General features: G+C 46.0%; 2 protein-coding genes across 5 annotated transcripts in view; one reads left to right on the top strand and one right to left on the bottom strand.

Annotated features, from left to right (window-relative positions):
• Positions 1-19,032, bottom strand: part of PEG3 (paternally expressed 3) — a 33,308-nt gene that overhangs the window by 13,740 nt on the left and 536 nt on the right. Inside the window, exons 2-9 of one of the 4 annotated variants that reach the window (XM_058707475.1) lie at positions 15,009-15,101; positions 12,963-13,005; positions 12,293-12,422; positions 8,314-8,450; positions 6,828-6,901; positions 3,754-3,830; positions 1,009-1,488; positions 312-401 (exon numbers count right to left, since the gene is read on the bottom strand). In XM_058707475.1, coding sequence (XP_058563458.1) covers positions 312-401; positions 1,009-1,402 — 484 coding nt within the window. In that variant the 5' untranslated portion in view covers positions 1,403-1,488; positions 3,754-3,830; positions 6,828-6,901; ... (2 more) ...; positions 12,963-13,005; positions 15,009-15,101. The remainder of the gene's footprint in view (positions 1-311; positions 402-1,008; positions 1,489-3,753; positions 3,831-6,827; positions 6,902-8,313; positions 8,451-12,292; positions 12,423-12,962; positions 13,006-15,008; positions 15,102-19,032) is intronic. The other 3 variants (XM_058707478.1, XM_058707476.1, XM_058707474.1) reach the window with 3 other exon arrangements.
• LOC131500085 (uncharacterized) overlaps positions 16,800-19,032 on the top strand; it is a 173,834-nt gene continuing 171,601 nt past the window's right edge. Inside the window, exons 1-5 of the mRNA XM_058708823.1 lie at positions 16,800-16,810; positions 16,878-17,047; positions 17,433-17,608; positions 17,744-17,816; positions 17,867-17,985. Coding sequence (XP_058564806.1) covers positions 16,800-16,810; positions 16,878-17,047; positions 17,433-17,608; positions 17,744-17,816; positions 17,867-17,985 — 549 coding nt within the window. The remainder of the gene's footprint in view (positions 16,811-16,877; positions 17,048-17,432; positions 17,609-17,743; positions 17,817-17,866; positions 17,986-19,032) is intronic.

The following is a 19,032-nucleotide window of genomic DNA, read 5'->3' as shown; positions in this document are numbered from 1 at the left end:
GAAGGACCTTAAAACAGGTTTTAGAGGCAAAGTAGTGATGAACTCTGCCCCTCCTGGGCCAATTTCAAACAGCTTCAAATACTTTCTCATTATTTAAAAAAAAAAATTGTATTTCACACCAGACACTGGTGTCTGCTTGGATATAAAAATGTCTCATTCCATCATCAACTGCCCTTCCCCTCAGATCTGCACCGCTGTCTCCACTGATGGTGCCAGGCCCACCATGCACTTCTGGGCAATGGGCGGAGCTGGTAGGCGGGGAAGCTGGGCCCAAGTCTGCCCCAAAGGCATGACCTGACACAGTTACTCACTGCAGAATGACGACGCAGAACGTGGCGGTGGGGACTCTGCTCCCTTCCGGCTTATGCTGTCTTCGCTGCGCAGGTCACTGTTGTTGTCATCTGAGAGGACACCAGACACTGACTTAATGCTCTATCACCTCTCGCCTGTGTTCTCAAAATAGCTCCCCCGAGTGGAGTCTGCCCTTGCCCCAACCGTGCAACCCCCTGCCTCCCCGGGAAGCTGGAGCGATCTGATCCCCACATTCCTCAGCTTCCTACCACGCCTGGGCAGGCTACGTGGCTGCGACCGCCCTCACCTCCTCTCCACATAGCAGCCACGCACAGCTCTCTGGGGTAACACACCCTTCGTGTCATGAAAAGGAGCCCAGGCCAGGGTTGTGAGGTGCACAGAGGCTTGTCAGTTCCTCACAGAGGCCCTCACTGAGGTGTGCCTTTCCTACCCACACCACCTTAAGGCGGCGGTTCTTAACTGGGGCACTCTACTCCCCGGGGACAGGTGGTAACATCACGTCTGGCTGTCACAGCTGGGGAGGAGGTGCAACCGGCATCCTGTGGGTAGTAGAGAGGGGCTAGGGGTGTGTCACTGCATATCCTATGACAGGCTGGCACCCCACGAAGAGAGTGACCTGGCCTCGACTACCAGTGGTGCTGCGGCTGTGAACCCCAGAGAGATCATGGCTCCCCGACAGCCTCCACCGTGCCTCACCTCCTGGTTCATACATCTCCTTGTAATTTTCCAGCAGAGTGACTAGCTTCTCACAGTTCTCGGGCTTTTTTGCCCGCACCCAAGGCTTGATCTTTTCTGGAAGGATGGTCAGGTACTGCTCAAGGACCAAGAGCTCGATAATCTCCTCCTTGGTGCGAGTCTCTGGCTGCAGCCAATCGAGGCAGAGGTTTCGGAGTTTAAACAGTGTCTTCCGAGGCCCAACAAATTCCACGTAGAGGAAATTCCGAAACCTCTGATGAAAGAATTCAGGGTCAGTTGCACCTTCTCTTACGGTGGCATCCGGCTCCTTAGTCAAGTCACTGTCTAGCTCATGCACATCTGGAGCCCAAGACTTCTTCGGTTTGGTGGCAGACAAGTACTTTGGAGGCAGCATTTTTCTAAGTGAGATTTTCACTGGAGGAACCAAACATGAGTCAACAGGAAAGACGCGGCAGGCTGTGACAGTCAGTACTCAGGGACCTGTAGATCGTAAGGAGATACACACATGTCCCAGAAGTTGAGGATCAGAGCAGTGTGGGGCTGCCCTACACGGGCATCAACAACGCTTTGTGAACAAACCACGGGGGCAGAGATGCACACACTCGCAATACACAGATGCATGCGCAGCACACAAACACAGCCTCCCACAGGGGTAACAAGCATGACCTCTGGGCACCATCAAACCTGTTTGAGAGTCACCTCTGCTACTAACGGGTGTCATGACTGTGGGCAACTACTCAACGTCCTGGAGTCTGTCCCCTTATCTACACCAAGGAACAACAGCCCTCAACCCTTTCAAAACTGTGAGATTAAATAAGCTAATATACCTAAAAGGCCTACCAACCCAATGCCCACAATGCTCAAGGTGCCAGGCATTACTAAAAGTGGAGGTTGATTTTTGTCCTCAGCAAAAATGGAAAAGGGGATACAGGGAATGAGGGCCAAACCTACCATTTCTGGTGATTTCTGAACATCTCTATCACTGTGGAAAGTTCTACTGGCCAGAGTGGCAGAGTCTGCAGGTCTGCTCAGGACCCCTTCCCTCGGCACCGCACACCCTTCTGACAAGTGCCTGTCCTGAACCCCAGCCTCGGGCTCTGCTAACACCACCTCCTCCGATAGGTCTCCTGAGCTGCACTATCCCTCTCTCAGGTGTTGCAAGCACTCCTCACATGTATTTTTAAATGCTGCAGTTAACTTGCCCCTCTCTGCAGTCTAAACTATAAACTCTACTTGAGGGATTAGAGACTCACTTTTCCAGACTTGTATCCTCTAGTGTCTGCCTGGCACAAAGTCAGGTACCAACAATGGTAGAACAGATTGAAATTAACAGACATAAACCCATTTAAAAACTGGTTTTAGGGGCATCTGGATGGCTCAGTTGGTTAAGCATCCAGCTCTTAGTGTCGGCTCAGGTCATGATCTCACAGTTTCGTGAGTTTGAGCCCCGCATGGTGCTCTGTGCTGACAGCATTGAGCCTTCTTGGAATTTTTTCTCTCTCTCCCTCTCTCTCTCTCTGCCCCTCCCCTGCTCATGCTGTCTCTTTCTCAAAATAAATAAACTTTAAAAATAAATAAATAAATAAATAAATAAATAAATAAAATAAGTTTTAGATGTAGGCACGCATTATCACATGGCTGAAGAAGCACAGCTAAGTTTCTGGGGAGAGAGAACATCCTGGATTAACCTCTATGACCCTGCTTCCAAAGAACATTCTGGTGTGTCACCCACCCTCACCTGCCCACTTTTCTATCAACCCCTCTAGGAAAGAACCAGCTTTGATAATCCTCTGTATTGCTGCATTTATTTCCCTAGTTGTCTTTTTATTATCTGCCCCTTCTTTTTAGAAAAACCTCTTAGACTGAGTTTAAAAGCTGATTTTCATCTTTTTTCTAACATAACCAATTAAGGCTATACATTTCCCGTTACCTAAACCATCTCCCTCTGTGGACAGCCACAAATGGTACAAGAAGGTAGGCAATATGGGAAAGAAATTTAGGTTTGGGTGGGTGAATTAATTCACCTGACAGTTTTGTACTTCTGGCTTTACTTCCAAGGAAGAACAAAACAATATGCAGCAAAAATTCTATGCTTTTGTTTTAAATGGAAAACCAGTAAGTTTAAAATTAAAGTTCTTTCTTTAATGTTTAAAGAGAAAACAAGGTGTTTCATTTATCATTTGGGAATAAATGTAGCAAACTCTGCCATGCCCTTTTCCCCGCTGCAGTGATGGGCTTCGGTTCTGCTCACGCACAAACACCACCCCCACCCATGCTCTCTCCCACCGTTGTCCTCTGAAGCATCAGCACACACACGCACTCGCGAGCACACACACGCACTCGCGCGCGCGCACACACACACACACACATACATGTCCATCAGGAAGACCCTCAGCAATCAAGCACTGCCTCCCTGTCTGCCCTGCCCTCCTTGAGGACAGGTGACAACAGAGGGGAGGGCATGAGATGGCACCCTGCCAGGCAGAAGACTTCCAAAGCCAGGGAAGGAAAAGGACAAGTATCCAGGCTCTGACGACTAGAGTGATGCTTGGCTAAGAGGGACAGAGAGACTGCCCCTGACAAGGCAGAGCTCTCAAACCCAGCAGGCCTGAATGGCAAAGATGAAAGGGCAGGAAGCCCAAGACTGCTCTTTGGCATTCATATCCCAGAGGAAACTCCAGTCCCCTAGAAGACGCTAGTGCAACTTCTCAGAGGTGACAGGATACCTTCAGGTATGTAAATCACCTGTTTGGGAAGAGGATCCTTTCCAGAACTTCAGAACAAGCAGCTCTCCACGGGAACAGAGTCAAAATACCAGGGACCTGCAGACATTTTAAAGACAAAAATATATGGACAAATAAACATGGAAGAAATGTAAAAAGAGTGTCAGAGAATTAATTCTCCAAATGGCTGTGAATTCAGATAGCATTAGAGGTGAGGACTTATATATCGCCTTCAAGAAAAGGCCAATTCCCAGGTCATAAACCAACCAAAGAGAAATAGAAAGCCTTCCCACTGTCTTTATGAAATCAGAATAATTTAAAAAGCCAGTACAAAACTAGCATTAACAAACCACAGATCAAATTCAGTTATAAAAGCAGACAAAAATCTCTGGCACTATCCCTGTTGAACACTATTCTTCAGAGTTCCAGCCAATTACAATGAGGCAAGAAAAATGTGAGGCATAAAGAAAGATCTAAAACTATCATTCTCTTTTATGTAAGAGCATTCACTCAGATTTTGTGAATCAATGAAGCAGACCTGACAATAATTTAATAAGAAAATCACTTACAACATGCTCCCTAAATATGTATCAGCAATTAAAAATTTTAAATAGTGGGAAGAGAACTGCCATTATAAAGACAGAAAAGATTTAATGAAAGACAACACCATCCACATGAATAAGATTACAAATTATAATAATAAAAGGCAGTAAATGGAGAGACATAGGATAATCATGGGAGATGTATGGATCTGGCATATTAAAGCTCTAAAACCTCCCCCAAGTTAATCTATATAATTTAATGGAACTTCAAAGAATATTAATGTTGGGGAACTTGGCGATGGTTCCAAAGTTGACCTGGAAGAGTTCCATTTGGTCAATATTTTGAAAATTCACATATCAAAAGACCAACAATCCATACACAAAATTTAAGAAATATTTTCACGTAATCTCATGGTAAGAAAGTTCTTTTATAATACGCCTGAAGGAGAAAGACTACAAAGAAATAACAATGATGGTTGTTTACACCATCAAAACCTAAGAAATAAAACAACAAAAAGACCCACTTGTAACTTATGACAAGAAAGTGGATTCTCTTAGGAATTGTGGTCTAAGTTGACCACACGTAGTCAAGTATCCGGCAGTGGCATGAAACGTGGCATTTACAAACTAGTAAGGAAGGCACACATTACTTCAGTAAATGGTGGTAGGAAAACTAGCCAATCTTTCACTTGGGGGGAGAAGGTCATACCATACATAAAAATGCTAAAACTGGGGCGCCTGGGTGGCGCAGTCGGTTAAGTGTCCGGCTTCAGCCAGGTCACGATCTCGCGGTCCGTGAGTTCGAGCCCCGCGTCAGGCTCTGGGCCGATGGCTCGGAGCCTGGAGCCTGTTTCCGATTCTGTGTCTCCCTCTCTCTCTGCCCCTCCCCCGTTCATGCTCTGTCTCTCTCTGTCCCAAAAATAAATAAAAAACGTTGAAAAAAAAAATTAAAAAAAAAAAATGCTAAAACTAAAATCAAAATAAAATAAATAAAAGATTACTTTTTAGAATTATGGAGCAGGAAAGGGCTCTTCTAACTAGACGATAAAATTGAGAGCTATTAAGGACAACTTTGACTTCATATATGTACTTGTTTACTATGGTAATTTTTCCTCCCAGTATACATATATTTGAAGCATAAACCACCAGCAGGTGAAAACTACATACAGTAACTGTAGGATGAAAAGGTTTGGCAGAGAATCAATAATTTTTCTAAGAAAATACAGGCAGGCAAACCTGACTCAGAAAGCAGAGGAAAATCTAGGGAAGAAATTTAAAAAGATGAAATAATTTAAGGAGCAACTTCCATAAAAGTTCCATGAGCAATGAGTTCACCATGTTATAAAAACCCTTCCAGAGCACAGAAAAGAGATGGAGGACATCTTGCTCATTAATAATACGACCGTTTGAACGCCCTTAAGAATTCAATCACAAGGTACATGCCAACTTCTATACCAAAAATTCACTCATTTCTTTTCTCAAGAAATTCAGGACTAGAGTAAACAAATTTGATGTTCTTTAAATGTGCTCAAGATTTTCTAACAAGGGCAACAGAACAGCCTGTGGTCAGCAAGAACATTATACATATATATATGTATATATATATATATACACATATATATGTATATGTGTGTGTGTGTGTGTGTGTATATATATATATATATATATATATATATATATATATATATATTTTTTTTTTTTTTTTTTTTTTAAATTTAACAGGAAAAACTTAAAAAAAAGAATCAGGCCCTAACAACTCCTTCCCACAACTGCAGAGGAAGTTCATTTCAGATCTGAGAGTAAAAAAGGACTTTGAGAACAGAGTAATTGTAAAAATGGACAATGTAAGTATCTGTATGAAAAAGAAATGGGCGTACTCACATAATGGTTATGGCAATGGAGATTTTATGGAGGGCAATTTGGATAACTTCTTGAAATTTTAAATGTACACACCCTGTCCTATAAATTCTATTTCCATGAATTTATTCCAGAAATATGTAATCACATATGTCCAAGAATATAGTCACTGAATAGTGCTGACAATGCACAAAATATAGTACATATTCATATAATGATTATGAAACCTTTTAAAATAATGAGCCAATTGTAAATAAATGGATATAAGATGACCTCTAACGTAGTTAAGTGCAAAATGGGACACGAAAATGTGTACAGCATTCTAAGAAACTATAAAAACAGACGTATTTACTGGGGCGCCTGGGTGGCGCAGTCGGTTAAGCGTCCGACTTCAGCCAGGTCACGATCTTGCGGTCTGTGAGTTCGAGCCCCGCGTTGGGCTCTGGGCTGATGGCTCGGAGCCTGTTTCTGATTCTGTGTCTCCCTCTCTCTCTGACCCTCCCCCGCTCATGCTCTGTCTCTCTCTGTCCCAAAAATAAATAAAAAACGTTGAAAAAAAAAAAATTAAAAAAAAAAACAGACGTATTTACTTAGACAATTTCTGTAAGAATATATATGAGACTAGTAATAGTGATTCATAGTGATCACCCCTGGGGAAGGGAACTGGGGGCCAGGGAAAGAAGGGAAGGAAACTTACTTTTTCACTGTATAGTCTCCTTTTGTTTTTTGTTTTTATTTATTTATTTATTTTTTACCATGAGCATGTATTACCTAGTCAAAAAAATAAATTCAAAGTTAAAACAAAAACAATAAACAAAAGCACTAGTAGAGGCCTTAGAGACTGTGCTGCCCACTGAGTGGGTTCACGCAACCCTGACACCTTAACACTGAGGGGGTATCCTCCCTTCCCTGCCTACCCCACCCTGCTGGAGTCCAAGGTCATATCCTAAACCAGATGGCAGGCAATTTAGAAACCCCCAAAGAATCAAGTCTGGAACTTGTGAAACCAAGAATCACATGAGGAAATTGCAGCTATAAGTTGAATATACTCCCCAGATCTCCAGCAATTATTAATACATAATTGTAAGGTCATCCCCTAGGCTAGGGATTCTGAAATCTAACTGATAGACCTTTCTGCCCATGTGCACAGAGGTACAGATCTCAAGTGTGTTCAGAGAGGCACTGTGTGCAACAGCAAAGAACAGGGACAGGGAGGAGAAGGCCCAAGCATAATTCCAATGCCAGAGCCCACCAAAAGACCACTCACTCACTACTCAGCAGATGGGAAAATAAAAATGGGTACAAATTTTCTGTGCTATAAGATGCAACCAAAATAAAAACAAACCAGAAGAAGAGGGGGAAAAATATTCTGCAACATAGACAACAGTTAATATCTCAAATGTGAGAAGCTCTTAGAAAGCAATAAGAGAAATGTCTACCCGTGAAAATAAAAAATACAGTTCATAAAATTAGTGATAAGTTCCAACAGTCACATCGGAATCAAAGAAATGTGAAATATTACAGTGAACACCTTTTTGGCCTATCAAATGGGCAGATATTTCAAAAATAATCAAAAAGAAAAACTGATGTTGGTGAGAAGCTGGCTGGTGCAGGCATGAACCATAATTCTGGATGCCATTTCAGCCTATGTTTTAAAAACATTAAAAATGCCCATTCCTTTTGAACCAGCAAGGCTCCACTTAAGGACAATCAAGTAAGTAAAATATTAGTAAGAAAAAAAAAAAGCTAAAAAGTCAGGTGCCCACTACAATAAAGTCCTTATATATACACCTAATTTCCAGTTTATAAAAGGTAACACATGCAGCACTAAAGAGCTGCTGCAGTAAATGATGGCAGGTGACGCCATTTTACACATGGACCCATGGGAAGGGACAAGCACATGTCAGAAAAGTGTTATGTTGCTAACGTGTTCTTGTATAACTACGGTCCTAACACGGGGCACAGATCCTGTCTCAAGAGTCAAACTCCGGAAAAGGAGACACTGATCGACATACTCCTACAGCGGTACCTGACAGCAGGTGAGTCTTGTGAGATGAGGTTAGGTGCCATCCTGGCCAAGTGACCCAACCTTTACCCCTTACTCACTCTGTTTACAGACCAAAGGGCAACTCAGAGTGGGGCCAGATGTGCTGTGCTAGTACTTGCCAGGGTCCCATACTCACCTTACCCTCAGGAAGACCCAGATCTCAGGTGAACTCGTCCTGTGACAGCGCCTCTGGCCAATCAAAAGCATAACTGCTCTACCCACTTCGCCCCCACTTCCCCAGTCCAGCTTCTGCCTCCATGGCAACAGCCACGCCTACCGCTGAAGAAAACAGAAGATACAGGTTTGGAGGTAGCTGAGACGAAAGCATCACAAAGGAGCTGAGTAAAGGTTTGTCTGATACGATCGCATGAAACGTTGGGGCTGAGGGGGTAGCCTGTCCAAGGACAGACCAGAAAGGCCAACAGTAACAATTTACCCATCTGATCAGAGATGTGTCTGAAGATGCGTGAACCTAGTAGAACTGAGAGTGCCTGCACTTAAACCCAAAGTCTCTGAGGGCAAAGCCTCTGTTGCCTTTTTCCACCATTGTATTTTTATCTCACAGGACTGGCACACAGGTGTTCAATAAACAGTTTTTTGCACTTAGATGCAAAAATGTTTAATAAATCCAATCTAGAAAAGTCTAGCCCATTCCAGTAATACAAAGGAAGATATCCCAATTCCAGGGGACTGTTCTATACGATGGATTATAAGGGGAAAGGGATCCTGTGAGCACTGTTTCGTGTTAAAAAGCATTTGCAAACTTCAACAGCCTCTCCTTATAGTGTTCTTAGCAAAGAGTACAACTAGGAGGCCACCTATGAACAACAGAGATTTATCTCAAATAAAAGCAAGCAAGCATATTAAACGCTAAAGGTATTCCAACTAAAAGTGGGGGCCAGAAAGGGAGGACCTCCACCACAACCACCATGCAACACTATTCTGGAAAAACCTGGCTAACACAACTGAAGAAGAAGAAACGAAAAGCATAATGTGGAAAAAGCATTATTTTGAGCTAAAAAACCTTGTCACTAAATACAAGAAAAGAATCCCATTAATAGCAAAGTAAATAAATTCTCATTAATAAATTCAAACTATCTGCAACTCCAAAAAAATTTTTTTTAAATGTCTAGGACATAACACAAATCCTGAATATGTGAAGACATATGTTTTTGGATGGGAATGTGGAAATTGTTGTCAATCCTTCCTTGAACATACATTAAAATCCAATGAAAGGATGGGAAGCTTTGATAAACTGAGAATCCAGTTCCTCTAAAGAATAAAGGTACAAAACTATCAGGACAATCCTGAATAAGGTATGTATGTGGTGGGGGCAATGTGTTGTCTGTAAAATGACCCAAACATATGGAAACGTACAGTATTCTTTCCAACACAATGACTCAAGTGTCAAGACAAATACACTTAACCGAGCTAACACAGTCCAAAACCTGACTTGCGTGAAAGTGTACACACACATGGGATTTAGTTTACAATAAAGAAAGGTCTTTAAATCAAAAAGAGCATTAACTGTTTAAATACAAACTATGAACTCTCTGAGGACTAAGTGGTAAAGAATAATTTTAACAAAAGTGATGAGAGGGGATGGCCAATACTTTAATTTCTGACCAGTTATTCAAGCATGCATTTCCAAGAAGGTTGGGACAGCCTCTGGCATTAGGAAAGCACCACAAACCAGTGCTGGGGTCTGGCCTCCTGCCAAGCAATTCTGTATTTCAACAACGCATCACTGGAAGCCTAAGGCCACAAAGGCCAATAATCTACTTTGCTCTCATTAAAATAAATCAGTGCCCTCAAAAAACAGCATTCCTCCAAAATTTTCATCAAACAGGAAGGAATGAAAACATAAAAATCTTTAATAGAATGCTATGTAGCCATTAAGTCATGCTTTCAAGAAGTTTTCTAACATTATTTTCTGATTGCAAACATAAAAGATAATACAACATTCAAACATTACAAAATATTTACTGTAAAAACCACAAGCCACATCCACTGATCAAATCTGTTGCTATACTAAACCTTTTGACATCCATATGTAGAGTAGCATCAAATTTTTACCCAAATGAGATCACATTAGGTGTTCTGCATGTGTGTGCTTTTAACTTTTATTTTTTTCAGTAAACTTTATGCCCAATGTGGGGCTGGAACTCACAACCCCAAAATCAAGACTCGTGTGCTCTGCCGACCCTGCCAGCCAGGCGTCCCTTGTATATGTGTTTTAAAACCTAGTAATTTACGATGGTTACCTTTCTATATTAGTACATATAGATCTACATCATTCTGAAGGCCACATAATATTCCATTCTACAGGTACACTGGTTTATTTAAACTCGGTGAAACCACTAACGTGAAAAAACTTTTAAAGCATTAAATGAAAATAATGGGGCATAAAATTGTACAGCATACGTGGCATTTACATGTATACCTATTTATATGCACATAGAAAATGATGGAAATATCCACACAATGGAATAAGGCAGTTTTTAGAAAGCAAACCTATGGATGGAAGTGTATTTATATGGAAATTCTTGTAGATAGTGCTAAATAGCTACTAAGTAGTATGTGTGCATGCACAAAGAAACACACCCACAAAAATGGAGACTAAAAACATAGTGGACACATTATCTGAGCTCTCCGGGTGGCATATGACACCTCCCCGCCCACCAACTACTGTCTCACATCCCAGGAACTTCACTCTTATAGCTTGAGTTTGAAATGTTAATGAACTGGGTATGATCTCATTGTGCTAAAAAAACAAACACACAAGAGCAAACAACTACAAGGATATTTAAACATATGGAAATATATATAAACTAAGCCAGAAGAAAATTTCCATATAAACTTGTATATTCATAAAAGGGGGAAAATAAAAAAATAAACAATAAAAGATACTACTTCTTTTTGCATTTTAATTTCAAATGTTATTCTAAGTTTATAATTAGAAACAAATTTTTGAATATAAAATTCAAAATAAATTCAATTTCTGTTGGTCTTCCCTTTTCCTTTCTGCCTACTGCTGCTAAGCAGCATGCCCTCTGCTGTGGTGGTCCCGGGATGTGGCCCCTGCTTACGAGGACACTTCATCTTCCCCTCTGGCCGCCTCCCACTGCTCCCATGGCACCCTCCACTCGCTGCCTGTATCACTTGATGGTGCTCCACATCCAGGCCCTCCCCTCTGGCCTCATAGTTCAAACTGAATTCTGGCCACATGGCAAACCCATCACCTTCATTTCCTGACTTGGAGGTGGACCCTCGCATACCCCTACTCAAATTTCCGCATTTCCTTCTGCTCTCTGGAGTACAGATCCCTGTGTGGGTTGAGTAGCGGCCAAGGGCAGGATCTTAAAAGGTCTGACCACATTTGGCAGACAAAGGCAAAGGTGGAGACACAAAGGGACCAAGCCCTGGTCCTAGGGGCCAAGACCACCAATTCCAAGAGGAAGGAAAGAGAGGAGATGAATGACAGAAAGCAGTCTCTCTCTACCCTGGGCAGAGGGCCTTATGGATTTCTAGCGTTCTTTAACCTCCAAATATCGGTTCTTGCATACACTAGACATCTAACCATGAAATGTTATATGCATCATAAACATTTCATGCAGAATAAATTTCGCTTGTGAGCCTGACCACTTAAAACTACAGGACAGTGGTGCCGCCTGGACAACAGTGTTGCCACTGTGGTTTCTACCACAGTATTTGCGCCATTCTTTGAATGTTTTATAGCACTTTACTTCTCTATTTGATAAAAAATGAATAGAAAACAAAAGTATGGGCCTCACATTTAATGTAACTGAAACAAGGATGGAATTTATCAGGCACCCCTGCTACCAGGTGTGGGGGGGGGGTGTCTTTGGCCTCAAACAAATGAACTGGGAAGAAATCAATTAAAGAACACAGATCAGAGGCTTGAAAAGATTGAGTGGGACACATGAGGAGAGCTAGCGAAATCCTGTGACCCCACTGTTTCACCTCAGGCTCCCCACATCCCATCAGTTGAGAAAGAAGCTCCATGAGAGCTTCTTCAACCCCATTTCTACTTACTTACTTTGGCCCCTCATCATGGTGCACCTAGATTCAGCCCCCTCACTCATTCTACCTACCTCATCCGAGGGGGCTGGAATTGAGAACTTTAAAGTCAGGAAGCGAGGAAGTTACTTTCTTCGTTTCTTGGGGACAGCATGGTGTGCGGTCTCCTCTCTCTTCTCGTTTGCTCCATTCTCCTGCCTCTCTCTGCAGACCGACATTCTCTACTTCAGCATGCACGTGGTAAGCGCTGCCCCAGCCCCAGTCCTACCTCACCTCCCAGTGACACGCCCAGTGCTGACAGCCTCAGCAACCCAAGTTCTCCGAGTCTGCAAGTACACACCGCAGCTCAAGGCCTTCTAGGGTGGTGGTTCTCAAACTTGGGGTGCCAAAAGCCATCTGAGGTACTCGTGAAACATGTACCTGCCTTTCTAGATGTGACAATCTAGGAGGCCTGTGGTTCTCTAGGAAAGAGGCATTCCAATAAGCACCCCAGTAGTTATACTTTGAGAACCACTGCTGTAGGCTTAGGTGTCTGGTCTTGTTCGAATAATCACCAACAGAAGCATATGGACAACAGGGGCTGCTGGGGGGCCAGTTTCATATGGCAATGTCAGCAAAGAGTAAGTGACCACTCTCCCTACCATCCTGGCTGCAACCTCCACCCTCTGGTCTTTTAGATGGCTCTTCGCAGATCATCTCCACATCACCCTGGGCTTACCTCTATCACAAAGGCTTAGCACTTACCACACTGCAGCAAAATTTCCTTGTTGGTGTCCATTCTTGTGGGCTTTCCCCAGAAATTTCAGAAGAGAGGAAATAGTATCTAAGAATTTTAGTTTAATGATCAGACCCCAAATAGTTCAAGACGAATAAAGCTACTTTAAAGAGACTGTCTTCTGAGCCAGTATGAGTAATCTGGCCATATTTTCACGTCAATTATTAGCTGATCATTTTTTTTTTCTCCCAAATGAGAAAAAAACATGAAAAGATAGGCCACAAACGATGTACAGGAAAGGGCTACTCTGGTCAGACCTAATTTGAGTGGAAATTGGGAACAAAGGGGACTGGAGATAGGAGACCTCTGGTGTCCTAGTTACCCTAGCAAGAGCTTCACTGCAACCAGATGCTGGCGCTAGGCTACCTAAAGGCCAGTGCTAGTGAACCTTCACCTTCTCTCATTTTGATTCCATACTCACCAAGCAATCTTTTCGTTATGGTTTCACTTCCCATGTAGGTCTGTCTACAGGGAGAGTATCTGTTGATCATACACACTTTTGAGTATTTGGGTCCCTGCTGTAGTTATGTCCCACTATAAGCTAACAAGCCAGAATGGAGAAAACAGGAACATTGTACTTTAGTCACACCGGTTTTCAACATAAACTAATATGTCAGTAGGGTTTACACAGGTTTCCCCAGCTTCATTAATGTGGATCTACTAACACAGGATGAGTCCTTACGTGAAATAAGGTTTCTGAGTGTCCACAGGCTTTAGGACCAGACACTGGATACTTGAGGCACTCACTGAGGCCAGGCATAAACCAATGATTCCCAGGGACCAACCTGAATGGCACATGAGCCTTCCTTCAGATGGTAACACACCGTCAGCACAGCCACCTATTTTGGTAAGCATGTCTTCTTACTCGTCATTTAACTACAGTTCTCATTCAGCAGACGTTGAGGCCAGTGATTATGTCACCCACTTCCAGAGATACAAAGTCTGGCATGGTCCTGTCCCAGAGTGGGCAGTTTCCATGTTTGCTGACGGAATGAACAACTTTTGCTATTTTGCTCACTTCCCCACACGATGTGATTCACTGCACCTGACCTGAAGCAGTCGGCAAGGTGTGAAAGAAGAGTACGGGGCCGACTGAGTCTCTTAGTAGCTCTCTAATATCCAACTACTTCACTTCTCCCCCTGCTCTGACCCCAATCCAAGCTATCATCTCTCACCCAGACCTGAAATGGTTATCGCTGCAGCCACTGTTTCCACCCTCCTCTTCAGAACCCTACAACAGACGGTATTTTTAAAACACAAATCTGATTCTCATGTTACTTTTACGGCTAAAACGCCTCAGTGGTTTCCCACTGTGTTTCATATTGAGCCCATATACTTACCACTCACTGGGAGACCTTTCACAACACAGCACCAACTGACCTCTTCCCCACCTTGATCAAACGCCACTCAATTCTTTCCTTTGCTCCAGGCATCCTAGACTTTTGGCTCTTCTCTCTGGAGCCCTCAGAAGTGCCCCTGTGCTTCAGACTACTCCTGCCACAACACAGTACCATCCTCACTTCTTCAGTGCTCAGCCTGAGCTTCCCTGGCCTTCCAGAAAGGCCCTATGTGGCCTGTTTCGGGTTAACTGTCCACAGTGAATATTCTCTCTCAAAAACATCAATTGTACAATTATTTTTTCAACGTCTTTCATTAACCAATGGACTGTGAGCTCCAGGAATACACTTCTTTTCCCACTCTAGGCCATGTTTGCTAGAAGAACCGATGGACCTCTCATGCTTCTCTAATCACCCAACAAGAGAGAAAGAGTAGGCCTGAAAGTACAACTGAGTGTTGGGGGGGGTGGGGGGAGGGCGGAATGAAGGAAACTGAAAAGCATAGCATGAGGCCAAGGAGAATTTCTGGCAAACACGCAATTCACCGGAAGAGTCTGTGAGTTTTCAGAGAGCACAAACGGGTACTTGCGTGGCTGTATGGAACACGTATGCAGTATGAAGAAGAATGTGTTCACTCTAAGGATGAGTGTCGCAGTGTGAGAAGGGAATTCAGCTCACCTGGACCTGGACCCGGCCACCTAGTGTTTGGACCTAGTTCCTCTTCCTCTGGCCAGGTGTCTCTGAGAAGGATAGGAGCTCAAGAAGGCAAAGCTGGGGAAGGAAAAGAAAACATGAGATACCAAATTTACTTTGCAAATACCAGATTCCTCAGACTGGAAAGGACTGCACAACAGGTGCACCTTTATCTCCTCCAGTGGCAGAGGTCAAGTGAGACCAGGAGAAAGAGTCTTCCCTCCCAGGACGGAAGGGCCCTGGGCATTGCTCCCTGAGGCAAGAGTTGTACTGTGGACTGTAATCACAGTCTCTTCCCTGTGGGGTTATGCCAATGGCTGTGCAAGTCATTCTCTGAACTTCTTAGAATGTCTTCTAACAAGCAAAGCACAACAGTAAAGACACGGGGCTTTGGATTTAGAAATCAATTCAAGAACCCAACTTCCCACTTATTAACTATGTGATGCTGGCAGTTCCTCTAAAAGCAAAGGACACGTGTAGGCAAAACTCAGGAAAACAATAGCTGAAGTGGTACTATTACTTATTTACATATTTATGTATTTTACACACCCCATACAATACTTAACAACTTGCTTTTCTTGTCTCTGTTACTCCTCGCCACAACACTGTAATCTTCTAAGTATCACTTTATAGAAAAGCAGATGCTCAGAGAACTCAATCTCAGAGCCCATGGCAGACCAGTACAGATCAACCTAATGTCACTCTGAAAAACAGAACATCTACTGACATTTTCCGTGGAGACCACATGGACTAGAGATACAGGTACCCCTTAGAAAAGTGAATTAAAACTCCAGTTTTGCCATCTAATAGCTAGTGATGCAGGGAAAGAAGTTTAACTGCACTGTAAATTTAAGTACTATGAAAAGATTATCTTCTATTAGCACCTTAGTATTATTGCCATTAGGTAGTTACTTCATTCCTTAACCTTACCCACCACTGTAGAGGTTTTCAACATGCTCCCAAATGGGGGGCTTACGAGATGCTTTGGTGGAGCTAGGACTAGAAGTGCCCCCAGCTGGCGTCTGGGGTACACGTAGGCAAACATGGTGAGAGCTACTTTAGTGCTGGAATCGCGGTAGTCCTCCAGAGGACGCAGCAGCAGTGCCACAAATGACTCTGTGCATGTGCACCCCCCCACCCCCGCCACCAGCAGGTAGCCCCACCCAAGAACCAGGGCAGCCCGCCCGCCCCCCCCCCCCCCCCCGCTCTCCCAAACCACGCCCTGACATGCCTAGAGTACCTCCCCTGGATTATCTCCCGTGCCACGCCCCTCTCCTGTCTGCAGCCCTGAACTGTCCAGTTCCAGGCTCTTAGACGTTTTTCTTTGCGTAAACTCCATACTGACCTCAGAGCCTCCACACCCCAAAACTTATGTCCACAGCACGCGTCCTCTTCCCACAGCACGGGTCTGTCTTCTGGAGACCTCACCTTCCCCAAATCTATTAAAATGCCGACATCTGAACCCCAGTCATTCAAACGGACCCTCAGGGCTGCACAGATGAACCCTGTCCCCACATTCCTGAGACTTGGCTTTGGTGTCCTTCGAGGAAATATCTCGCCTGCCACCCTGATGAGTGGCCACTGCGGCAAACGCTCTGGGCTGGCCAAACTGGAGCCTACACAGCAAACCTGACTCCTGTTCTCAGCCATGCGAAGGTGGATGGGGTTCCCCAGGACCCCTCAGTCACTCAGGACATGGCAGTCCCACCCTCAAACCACCGCCTACAACTCCACGGTCCTTCTTGATGGCGCTTTAGCAACCGCCTACTGGCCAACATGGCACAAGGGTGGGCAGGTGTTTGCAGCCCGGTGAATCTGGACCCGACAGCCCCTCCTTACAACCGTCCCCTGCAGCTCGGCCATCACTCAGATTGCGCCTGCGCAGCAAACCCCAGCTGCCCACTCTGGGCCCGCCCCCCGCAGCCAAGCCGTCATTCAAGATGGCGCCTGCGCAGTAAGCTTCGGCAGCCACCTCTGGGCCCGCCCCCGGCTGCTCCGCTGTCATTCAAGATGGCGCCTGTGCAGTAAGCCTCGGCAGCCACCTACTGGACAACAAACATACTGCTGGGATGGGCAGGGGTCTGCAGGGTCTATTTATCGTTCAGGACAAGACAGCCCCTCCCTCAGGCCCACCGCCTAGAGCTCTGCCATCATTCAAGATGGCGCCTGTGCAATAAGCCTCGAGGGGCCATCCCACGCCAACACAACCTAGGCCTACCCACCCAGTGGGTAGGGGTCTGCAGTCTCCTGTTATTCAAAACATGAAAGTCTCTCTCAAGCCTGCTCCCAGCAATACGACCATCACTGATAGTGACACTTGCACAATAAGCTTTAGCTGTCACCTACAGGTCTTAATAGCACTCGAGTGGGTGGGGCTCTGCAGCTCCTCCCTCACCCCACCCCCTGCAGGACCTCTGTCACTCAAACGGCTGCGCTGTAAGTCTCGGCGGCCACCTGTCGACACAGGAGGCGGAACTCCGCAGCCCCTCCCCTTGGGCTCAGCCCCTGCAGCCAAACCCACGTGCACTCAAGATGGCGCCTGCGCAGTAAGCCTCAGCTGCCACCTGTCGGCCAACAGCGCCAGAGTGGGCCCAACTCTGCAGCCCCGCCCCTTGGTCCCACCCCCTACAGCCAGCCCCACTGTCACTCAAGATAGCGCCTGCGCAGTAAGTCACGGGGAGCTCTGCAGCTCCTCCCCCCCTTGGATCCGCCCCCTGCAGCTGGGCTGTCCTTCAACATGGCGCCTGCGCATAAGTCTCGGCTGCCACCTGTCGGCCAACAAACAGTACTACAGTGGGCCGAGCTCTGCAGCGCCTCCTCTCCCCTTGGACCCGCCCCTGCAGCTCCGCTGTCCTTCAAGATGGCGCCTGCGCAGAGAGTCTCGGCTGCCACCTATCGGCTAATAGCGCTAGAGTGGGCCGAGCACTACAGCTCCTCCCTCTCCCTGCTGTCCTTCAAGATGGTGCCTGTGCATAAGTCTCGGCAGCCACCTGTCGGCCAACATGAATAGTGCCAGTGTGGGCGGGGCCCGCAGCAGGGTCAGTCCCCCAAACTGCCCGTGGTCCCACCCCCAGCCCCGCTGACAGGGTCTGCGCAACACAGCTAGGCTGCTCCCGTCCCCAGCATTTCCCCTAGCCAAAAGATGGGGCCAGACACACCGCAGGGTGACAACCACAAGGGAAGGCCTCTGCCGTGCCCAGATATCACCAAGGAGTAACAGCCGGTGCGTCCACAGCCTGTAGCTCTGTACCTCAGTACTAACAGTTTCATGGCGGCCGCGACCGCGGCAGCCGCGGCAAACTTAGCACAACGCTTGGCTTCTCCAAACCACACGGACCCAGCCAACAAAACGGTCTCCGGGTCACTAGCCATGGCCCATTCTCAGAAGTCAGAGCTTAGCCCTCAAGCCAGTTGAGGTGGCACCGTCACGGCAAACCTCTGCAGCCAGACCTTCGACTGGCAAAGAAAGTGCGAGGTAGTCAGGACCCTGAAGCCTTCAGAGCATAGAACACGGGGTCACCACGGTTCCCGCCCCCCCCCCTCCAGCCCTTGGCCCCGCCCCGCTGCGGCCAGCCAGCCACCATCTCACCAGCCTGCGCGGCAGACCTTAGCCACCCCCATCAAAGATGGCGCCAAGGTAGGCGGGATTCAATGATACCGTCACAGCCCGGGCTAGCCGCAGTCTCAACCGCCCTTGGCCCCGCCCCAATCCGCGGCCAACCAATCAGGATAGCGCCTTTGCAGCAAACTTCACCGCCCACGCCAAATATGGCGCCAGGTGGGCGGGGCTCCCCAATCACTCACAGCCCTGAGAAAATACCCACAGGCGTGAAGCCCTCGGCCCCGCCCCTCACGACTTGTAGCTCCTCCCGCCGCCACTGCGGCAAAACAAGCCCCGCCCCCAAAGTCTGGCAAGGATGCTGAGACAGCCTGAGGGACCTGGCTGTCAGGGACGCCGTGGGACAGACGTAGTGATCTGTAGCCCCCAGACCCGGCCAGCCCACCACTT

The sequence above is a fragment of the Neofelis nebulosa genome, chromosome 17 (genome assembly GCF_028018385.1).
Source record: "Neofelis nebulosa isolate mNeoNeb1 chromosome 17, mNeoNeb1.pri, whole genome shotgun sequence".
Classification (NCBI taxonomy): Eukaryota; Metazoa; Chordata; class Mammalia; order Carnivora; family Felidae; genus Neofelis; species Neofelis nebulosa.
The sequence above is the reverse complement of the archived record's forward strand: the minus strand, read 5'-3'. Positions and strand labels throughout refer to the sequence as shown.